This window comes from Lithobates pipiens, unplaced genomic scaffold (assembly GCF_037356315.1).
Source record: "Lithobates pipiens isolate NorthernLeopardFrog02 unplaced genomic scaffold, aLitPip1_a1.2 Scaffold_25, whole genome shotgun sequence".
In the NCBI taxonomy this organism is placed as follows: Eukaryota; Metazoa; Chordata; class Amphibia; order Anura; family Ranidae; genus Lithobates; species Lithobates pipiens.
The window spans coordinates 186,159,462-186,169,987 of record NW_027507787.1 but is presented as its reverse complement, the minus strand read 5'-3'; the positions used below and the strand labels follow the sequence as shown (position 1 = coordinate 186,169,987).

Here is a 10,526-nt window from a genome sequence, read left to right as displayed (position 1 = left end):
GCCACAGCCCCTAAAGTCTGAAGGATAGTGAACCCTTCCTTTTCTTAGAAAGTTTAGAGACCCCCCTGCTCTACAGCATTCTACTGTGCTGGAAGTTTCTGATCCTATACAAACTTAAAGTGGAGTTCCACCCACTTTTCCAACTTTGTTTAAAGGAAAGACAACCCTTTAAAAATTTTAAAACATTGCCTATGGAGATTTTTAAGTACCGTCATTTGTCGCCATTCCATGAGTGTACGCAATTTTAAAGCGTGACATGTTTGGTATCCATTTACTCGGCGTAACATTATCTTTCATATTATTCAAAACAATTGGGCTAACTTTACTGTTTCGTTTTTTTATTTTTTATTCCTTGAAGTGTATTTTATTTTTTACACAAAATTTGCGTTTGAAAGACCGCTGCGCAAATATTGAGTGACATAAAATATTGCAATGACTGTCATTTGCTTAAAATATATATATGTTTGGGGGTTCTAAGTAATTTTTTTGGTATAAATACACTTAGAAGGATATTGTAAATTTAAGCTACTGTGGACCCACTTATTAAGTTAAGAGGGTTATGGAGGTCTGGAGAGTGCACAATTTGAGTATAAGCACCAAAAGTGCATGGGATTTTGTATTAAGAGAAGGAGTTATTTTCTAGTCCACCATGCACAGTTTGCTGGTGCACAACTGCACATGTTGAGATTTGGAAGAAGAAGCACTGGACTTTTTAGAGACATGTATTTGTGCTTACGTTCAAAGTATATTTTTCAGAAAACACCAATATGAAGCGAAATCGACCTAGTGGGTTTCAGCAACGAAAGATGAAGAAGGCAAAAGAACAGTCAGCTGAGGCAATGTCTGGATCCATTTTAAAATATGTCACACCTTCAACATCTACTGCAGTAGGAGAAAGTGCTGAAGGCATTCAGACTTTTGAATTCGAGAGAGAAATACCAGAAGTATCTTCTCAAGAGCATTCATATATAAAAAGGCAAGAATTGGAGAAGATCGACTTATCTTCAAGCAGTGAGAGTGATGTTGCGGAAGGAGATGCCAGAAGAAGCCTCCCCCAGCAAGACTCTGATGAAGAAGCAGAGCAGACTGATAAACTATCAGTTTATTCTGATGTTGCTGCTTGGCCAGTTCCAGTTCCAGATGAGTTAAGAGTGGACCTTATTAAGAGGGGAAGTGAACCTTTCCAAAATAGAGATGGGCCTTTCAGTGCTGTTGAAAGACGAGGAGAGAAATCGAAAGGGAAAAGTCGACAGCTCACCACTGCATGGTTCTATAAGGCTCTTCCAAATGGTGAGACAATTCTTAGAACCTGGATGGTGTACTCTCCATCAAAACAAAGTTTGTTTTGTTTTTGCTGCAGACTTTTTGCGCTTGATGAAAAACTAACTGTAACATCCAGTTTTGTTACCGGGTTTCAGTTGTGGTGGAAGCTGAATCCAAAGGTATCTGATCATGAAGCTTCTGAACAGCATCTTACATGCTTGGAGATATGGAAGACCTTGAGAACAGGACTGAGGCTACAAAAATGTATTGATCATGTCCACCAAACAACAGTGGACAATGAGAAAAAGAAATGGAGGGATATTTTGCATCGCCTCTTGGATATAACCTTGTTTTTGGCTCACCAGAATCTTCCTTTTCGTGGTCATAGAGAGATCATGTCATCAGTAAATAAAGGAAACTTCCTGGAATTGGCAGATTATTTCTCGCCAAAAATTCAAAATGAATTTATTTGTCTTCTGGGGAATCAAGTGAAAAAGAAAATAGTGGCTGACATCAAGAAAGCAAAGTACTTTGGGATTCTTTTTGACAGTACCCCTGATGTGTCACACATTGATCAGATGTGTGAAGTGATCAGATATGTTCATATTGAAGGTGATAATGTTGAAGTAAAAGAATCATTCTTGGGCTTCTTTCCTATTGCTGGAAAGACTGCTGCTGAGCTCACAGACAATATCCTGCAACATCTGGAGGAAGCTGGACTGGACATAAGCCTTTGCCGTGGTCAAGGATATGACAATGCTGCAACTATGGCAGGGATTCATGGTGGTGTTCAGGCAAAGATAAAAGAGATAAATCCCAAGGCTTTGTTTATCCCATGTGCAAACCATTCTCTGAACCTTTGTGGGGTGCACTCTTTTGGAAGTGTTGCTTCCTGTGTTACTTTTTTTGGAACATTGGAGAAAGTGTATTTGTTCTTTTCAGTTTCTACACATCGTTGGGAATTGCTGATGGAGAATGTAGGTGTGACAGTGAAAAGACTTTCCCAAACAAGATAGAGCGCTCATTATGATGCTGTGAAGCCAGTGAGGGCAAATTTTGAAAAACTTACTTCAGCCCTTTAAAAGCTGTGTGATCCCAAAGAAAATGTGGACACAAGAGGATCTGCTCAGATGTTGCTGCCTGCTGTATGCGATTTTACTTTTTTGTGTTATCTTTCTTTCTGGTGTGACGTTCTGGGAGAAGTTAATATCACACAGAAGTATTTGCAAACAGTGGGACTCACTCTTGAAAAGTGCATTGTGAAGCTACAAGCTCTAAAAGCATTTCTTGCAGGTCAACGAAATGAAATTGTGGAAAAGGCAATTCATTATGCAACTACCATGTGTGAGGAAATGGGCATTTCAATGGAGAGAAGAGGGCGAGTAAAGCTCCGGAAAACAATGCCAGGAGAGAAGGCAAAGGATGCTGGCCTCACATTGCCAGAGGAAATTTAAAAGGGCTATGTTTGAGTGCCTTGATCGGTTTTACCAGGAGTTGGAAATTCGCACTAAGGCAATTGAAAATATCCTCTCAATGTTTGCTGTTATTCAGCCAAACACTCTGGTTGTTGCAACCGAAAAAGATCTACAGAATTATACTTCAAAATTGACTGAGGTTTTTGATGAATTCTCGAATGAAGACATCTATGTGGAGATTGAACGCCTTCGGAGGCATTTGGAAGCTGCCAAGATCAGTATTGAAGAGGCAAAGAAATGGACGGTTTTGCAATTCCTGCAGTTCATTATTAAATGGGATTTTTGTGACTCTTTGCCTAACTTGTCTCTGTGTTTTAGATTCTTTTTGACTCTCTGTGTGAGCATTGCTTCATGTGAAAGAAGTTTTTCAAAATTAAAGTTAATAAAAAACGACTTCCGCTCTACCATGAGTGAGACAAGGCTGACAAATCTGGCCATACTTTCAATCGAACACGAATATGCAAAGACGATTAACTTTGATGCAGTCATTGATGAATTTGCAGAACTGAAGGCTCGAAGGCAGAGGATGTGAATGACTCCTTTCAATATAGACTGAGCGGTCACTTTGGAGTTTGGATCTGTTTGCTTAAAATAATCAGTATTATCTGTTCAGTAAATGTTATAAATAATTGAAATAAGTTTAAGTAAGTTAATAAGTTATTTTACAAAATTTTTTTTTTTTTAAGTTGATGGAACGTTTACAAATTTGTGCAATAAATATTCTCGAGAAAATGAAAAAAAGTTGTGGGTGTTTTTTCATTTAAAAGTTGGGGGGGGGGGTGACAGGTGTAGGATCCGCCCCGGGTGCCAAACGCTCTAGGTACGCCCCTGATCAGAAGTTGAATTTCACCTTTTTTTTACGTCACCTCAAGTTTGGAATTGTGATTGATATTACTCATTTCGAGGACTGTTATGCCGCGTACACACGAGCGGACTTTTCAACATCCAAAGTCCGACGGACTGAGTCCGTCAGACTATTCGATCGTGTGTGGGCTGCAACGGACTTTTGACTCGCCAAAGTCCGAAGGACTTTAGAATATGGAACATGCTTCAAATTTTTCCGAAGGAACTCCGCCGGACCCGGTCCCTTCGAAAAATTCGCTCGTGTGTATGCTACTCCGACGGACTAAAACCGACGCTAGGGCAGCTATTGGCTACTGGCTATGAACTTCCTTATTCGAATCCAGTCGTACGTCATCACGTTCGAATCCGTCGGAGTTTAGTGTGATCGTGTGTGGCCAAGTCCGCTCAGCCGAAAAGTCTGTCAGAACTCCGTCGGAATTCCAGCAGAACTCCGACGGAACTCCTTCGGAAGTCTGTCGGACATAAGTCCTCTCGTGTGTACGGGGCTTGAGATGTTCACTTGATGGACTATATATGTTAAATTCATTTTATTTACTTTAACCTTTTGTGTGCATGAGGTTCATGCACTCTTCCACCTGAGAGTAAGATCTCTTGATATATAACGGAATTTACACATATTTTCTTTTTTTGAGGTGTATGTAATTTTCTTTGCTTGAATTGGTGCCTTACTGGTTCATGTGGTTTGTTGCCACCTAAGCGCCACACTTTTTTGTTTTAACTTCTTATAATAACAAACGTGTTCTACTTACCTAAATTGTGAAAAAAAAACAATCAGCGCCAAAATAAATTACTTCCTCCTATTACAGGGTAAACGTGTGAAATCACCAATATATGTGATTGCACAGCTACTGAACACGTACAGTGATACGCCACACCAAATTCAGTATTGTTTTCTAAATAGTGCAGTGCTGTGTCTCTTTAAATAATAATATACATAAATGTACGTGTACGTGGAAGCATTGACACAGATGAACAGTTTTTTTCTATTTTTTGGCATCTTCAGTGTTTTTTTTTTATCATGAAATGTTTAATATAAATTTTGTATGCACATTATTTAAAGAATATCTAAAAGAGGACTTCTGCGCTACTATGATAACTAAATAACAAAAAAATGTGGAAATGCTGCAAAATCCAATGGTGATCACAAATCACATAGAAACATAAAAAAATAATATACATAAATGTACGTGACTCAGCGCATAACCTCAGTGATCAATCTGCTTCACAAAATATAAAGGTAATAAAATAAACAAATATTACTATAACCATATGTGAACCAAAAACATTACTTCAAACGTGTCTAGTAAATTAAGTGCATCAAATAAATAAAGTGCATCCATTAGTCCAGTATATAAAGTGCACTCCGCTAATAGCAGTACTAAAGTGGCAATCAAATAGTTATGTGCAAAATACAGAACTAATTAAAGTGCCAAATGGAAGATCCAAGATTTGTGTCCTTTCACACCCAAATCCAGTAGTGAGGGATGCGCTGTGAATCCAATAAAGTGCCCTTACCTAGCGCTCTAATAAATTACCGATCTTGTCCCCACTTCCATGTATATAGGTCAGTCAGTTCGCAGTAACAGTTAGGTATGGTAGATGAATATCAGCTTACACTCCATAATTGGATCCGCGTGTAAAAATAAATGTGTCTCCAATAGACTCAAAGTCCCTGATGAAGTCACAAGGTATGCAGCGTGACGTAATGCGTAGGAGGCAAAACCGGAAGTAAACACCACGAGGCGGAAGTCGCTACGACGGACTGGAAGTGGATGCCGCGGACCGGAAATAACGTACGAAGTGGCGCGGAAAGCCATTGTACTTTGAGTCTGGCCTAGTTTTCAGCTACTTACATGTAAGCAGCCATTTTTATTAATAAAATTAATGTTATTTGGGTAATGCACTATTGGAGACCCATTTGTTTTTACACGCCGATCCAATTATGAAGTGTAAGCTGATATTCATCTCCCATACATGTTACTGCCGAACTGACTGACCTATATACATGGAAGTGGGGACAAGATTGGTGTAATTTATTAGAGAGCTTTTCCCACACCTATGAGGTAAGGGCATTGAGAGCACTTTATTGGATTCACAGCGCATCCCTCACTACTGGATTTGGGTGTGAAAGGACACAAATCTTGGATCCTCCATTTGGCACTGAACTTTTTTGCACTTTAATTAGTTCTGTATTTTGCACATAACTGTTTGATTGGCACTTTAGTACTGCTATTAGCGGAGTGCACTATATGACTTCACTTCATCACTGGACTACATTGGATGCACTTTAGTATTGCTATTAGCGGAGTGCACTTTATATACTGGACTATTGGATGCACTTTATTTATTTATTTGATGCACTTTATTTACTGGACAGGTTTGAAGTAATGTTTTTTATTCACATATGGTTATAGTAATATTTGTTTATTTTATTACCTTTATATTTTGTGAAGCAGATTGATCACTGAGGTTATGCGCTGAGTCACGTACATTTATGTATATTATTTTTTTATGTTTCTATGTGATTTGTGATCACCATTGGATTTTGCAGCATTTCCACATTTTTTTGTTATTTAGTTATCATAGTAGCGCAGAAGTGCTCTTTTAGATATTCTTTAAATAATGTGCATACAAAATTTATATTAAACATTTCATGATAAAAAAAAACTGAAGATGTCAAAAAATAGAAAAAAACTGTTCGTCTGTGTCAATGCTTCCAAAACAATCACCGCTGTGTGTGTTCGTCCTCAAAAGGACCAATATCCAGTGCACACCTCCACCAGCTAAAGTGCCTGCTCACCTCAAAGATAAATGTAAAAGCATAGACAAATCACTCCTCGTGTCCACCACAATGGATCAACTTTCACTCTCCAATGGTAATCCTACAGTCTCCAGACTGCTCCTCTGTGTGGGTAATCAGCGTTTGTATTGCCGCCAGATGAACCTTCCTTCACTTTCTCATAAGTGCTCAATCACATTATTACTTCCGTAGGTTATAGACATGGAACAACAAACACAAGTGCCATCAGTGGCGGTGCATCCATAGAGGGCGCAGGAGCGCCGCCCCCTCTCTCCTGCACCGCTCTATCACCAATAGATAGATTCATGCATTGCATGAATCTATCTATTGTCACTGCTGTCACTCCCTATTCAGGTGTCCGGCCCCTTGTCGGGTGCCGAGCATCTGATTTACAGCGACGGGGGTGTTTTTGCAAGTGCCTGATTAGAGCTGTCGGCTCTAATAGGCATCCTGATTAGAGCCGTGGGCTCTAATAGGCTTCCAAATTGGTAAACAGAGGGCGCAATGCTGTGCGTTCGCTGTTTACACAGTGTTGTGTTAGAGAAGTGAATACATTGCTTCCATAACACTGACCCGCCTCTCAGCCAATCAGGTTGTCGGGTCTGTGTTACCTGTCACCTGATTGGCTGAAATCACAGGCACTGTGATTGGACTCCTACCAGGCGTCCAATCATTGCAGAAGACGAGATGATGAGCAGGCAGGAGAAGACATCGGGGTCGGGATGAAGTGGAGGACACCGCTCGCCACCTGCCGCCTTCACCCGCTGCCCACCCGAGACAAGGTAAGTGCTGGGCAGACGACGGGCAGGGGGCACAGTGGCAAAATTTGGGGTACAGTGGCAGCACTTGGGGCACAGTGGCAACATTTAATGGGCACAGTGGCAACATTTGGGGCACAGTGGCAGCGTTCGATGGGAACAGTGGCAGCATTTGGGGCATAGTGGCAGCATTTAATGGGCACAGTTATAGTATTTAATGGGCACAGTGGCAGCATTTGGGGCACAGTGGCAGCATTCGATGGGAACAGTTCCAGCATTTGGGGCACCGTGGCTGCGTTTGATGGGCAAAGTGGCTGCGTTTGATGGCACAGTGAGGCTGCAATTGATGGGGTTTTTTTTCAGAATTTTTCAGTTTGTTTGAGCCCCCCCAAAAATTTGGAGCACCAGCTGCCACTGAGTGCCATAGTGTACCCCCAAAACACTCTAAGAGGGTAGGTACTGAATCTGTGAAGCTTCGTGAGTGTAGATTTTCGGTGAATGAAGTGATGATTTGAGACATGCTGTTTTAAAGTTTTTATCTTGTAAGTGGATGTGTTTTGGGGGCTTTAAATAAACAGGCAAACAGAGTACACTATGGCCCTTGTGTTTGTTGTTTCATGTCTATGAAAGTAATAGTGTGATTGAGCACTTATGAGAAAGTGAAGGAAGGTTTGTCTGGCGGCGATACAAACGCTGATTACCCACACAGAGGAGCAGTCTGGAGACTGTAGGATTACCATTGGAGAGTGAAAGTTGATCCATTGTGGTGGACACGAGGAGTGATTTGTCTATACTTTTACATTCATCTTTGAGGTGAGCAGGCACTTTAGCTGGTGGAGGTGTGCACTGGATATTGGTCCTTTTGAGGACGAACACACACAGCGGTGATTGTTTTGGAAACATTGACACAGATGAACAGTTTTTTTCTATTTTTTGACATTTTCAGTTTTTTTTTATCATGAAATGTTTAATATAAATTTTATATGCACATTATTTAATGAGACACAGCGCTACACTATTTAGAAAACAATTTTCTACTTACCTGCTCTATGGAGGGGATTTGCACAGAGCGGCCCCTATCCTCCTTTGCTGGGTTCCCCTGGTGGCGCTCCTGGCTCCTCCTCTTCATTAAGTGCCCCTACGGAGAGCCGCTTTCCATAGGGACACTCATGCGGGCCCGCTCCTGAGTCCTGCTGCTGCATCCATTGACGGAAACAGCAGGATTCGGCTCTGGCCCCTGGATCATTGGATTTGATTGACAGCAGAGGGAGCCAATGGCTCCTGCTGCTGTCAGTCTTCTCCAGTGAGGACCCGAGACAGCGGCTGGAGCTTTTGGGCTTGTTCTAATCGCTGGAACGATTGGGCTTAGGTAAAAAAGAAGGGGGGAGGGGGTGGTGTGACACCTCTTCAAGCTCCTTGATAACTCTGTGAAGGAAAAGGGTGGAGTTATTTATAACGGAGGAGTCACGGGCTATAGTACTGAAAGGCAGTTTGATGCAAATGTCACTATTGATGTAACCCACTGTAGATTTTAATGTAATTATGTGAAAAATATTATGATTATTAGTATAATTTCTAAAACCATGGCACAATGGAATCAAGTATTTAGAAAAAAGGAGGGCGCACCAACCTAGTGCATTACCAAAAATATATTTATTCCAAATAAAAGACAGCAATGGTTGTACTCACAAACAAACATAATGTATAGACATATCACATCATAGGCCAGTGGTGGCGAACCATGGCACCCCAGATGTTTTGGAACTACATTTCCCATGAGGCTTAACTACAGTGCAGAGTGCATGAGCATCATGGGAAATGTAGTTCTAAAACATCTGGGGTGCCAAGGTTCGCCATCACTGGCATAGGCAGATGCGAAAAATCTCTCTCAGTTCTGTTGCAAAGAAAATGAATCAATGGAATCAAGTGCCAGCTTCAAATGTGCTTTTACATAGAAATATAGAAGAGATGACAGAAAAAGACAAGTAGATCATCAAGTTTGCCCCTTTTTTATATGGTCTTTTTTATATGAGTATGTCGTTTCTTCAGAGCGCATGTGCCAGTGATGTCACTGACGGCTTTGCAAGTAAATGTCTACTAAATGGTGCACGTTTAGGAGATATTTACTGTACCTATAAGGTAAGACTTGCCTATATAGGTATAGACATACCTATAAGTAAAAATCAAGCAAGAGTTTATGCCCAGTTTAAGAAATATTAAAATAAAATAAAATATTATTTACTAATGCTAGCAGCATAACAATCAATAATAGTTAATGTTGTTTGGGAGAGTTTAGTTTTTTTTTTTTTTTTTAAAGTCCCCTAAAAATGCTAAATTAATTTACCTAATAAAAGTAAATTAGCAATTTCTATCTAAGACCAAAATAGAACTGGAAAGTCCAAATATGTAATTATGTTATCTTTAAAGTTAGGGCAATGATAAAACTCTCTGTTTATCGAGGATGATATATAGAACTTGTTGTACAAAGCATGTTAGAAGGGAATGTTCCTTGTACAAATGCAGTCTTGTTCTTTTCTTAATCTGACCTTGTTTGATGATAAAGACTGGTCCACTAAAGGACAAACTGTCTTTTTTTTTTTTTTTTTTTAACCAAAAAAATCTAGAATTGTATTTAAAGGTATAAACAAGGCAAACCAAAGTCCCCTTCACGCAGTCTTATCTTGTGTGTTAATAGGAAAATGCATTAAAGAGACCTTGTTACCTTGACCATTAACAGCAAAGTGACAGGGTCTCTTTAAATTTCGCCCCCCAACCCGGTTATACTCACCTTCATTGTGCCTCCCAATGCTCTTGCTTCTGAAGCATCCACTTAGGGGAAGGAAGGAGCAGCAGCGGAGCTCTGTAAAAGTAAGCATAAGTTGGATCACATGATCATGGTGGTAGAGTTACTTTTTTAAGGTTATGCAATAATTGTAGTCATTCATATTTATTTCCAAATAAAGGGTGTCCTAGTAATGTGCCATGTCCGTGCCATGTCTGTTCCCATTCATTGCTAACTATATAATATCATGAATGCATGATCAGGACATGCACTACTGGATTCAATTATTTCCTCAATGGTAAAGCCATATGTCTGTTTTTATTGTAATATTTCTACTTACAAAATATTTATTGAAAAATGTTCAAATAGTAAAACAAGCGTCAGTACAAAAGAACCACTGTCAGCGGAACAAGTGAAGAAAACATATGCAATACACAAAATATTAATACCCACAAGGTCAATCTCAAAACAATAACGATATTGGCACTCTATATAGGGGCCAGTACCTCATCACCTGATACATCTTGCAGAAGAGTACATACCCCATGAAGACTACCCCGAGATCAAAGTGCTGAACATTTTGG

The 10,526-nt window shown here is 40.0% G+C and overlaps 1 protein-coding gene across 1 annotated transcript; it reads left to right on the top strand.

Annotated features, from left to right (window-relative positions):
• The first annotated feature begins 410 nt into the window (after positions 1-410).
• Positions 411-2,279, top strand: LOC143929802 (zinc finger MYM-type protein 1-like). Its single transcript, XM_077453779.1, has one exon. It carries the CDS (start codon positions 768-770, stop codon positions 2,277-2,279), a length of 1,512 nt encoding a protein of 503 aa, XP_077309905.1. The 5' UTR covers positions 411-767.
• The last annotated feature ends 8,247 nt before the right edge of the window (positions 2,280-10,526 follow it).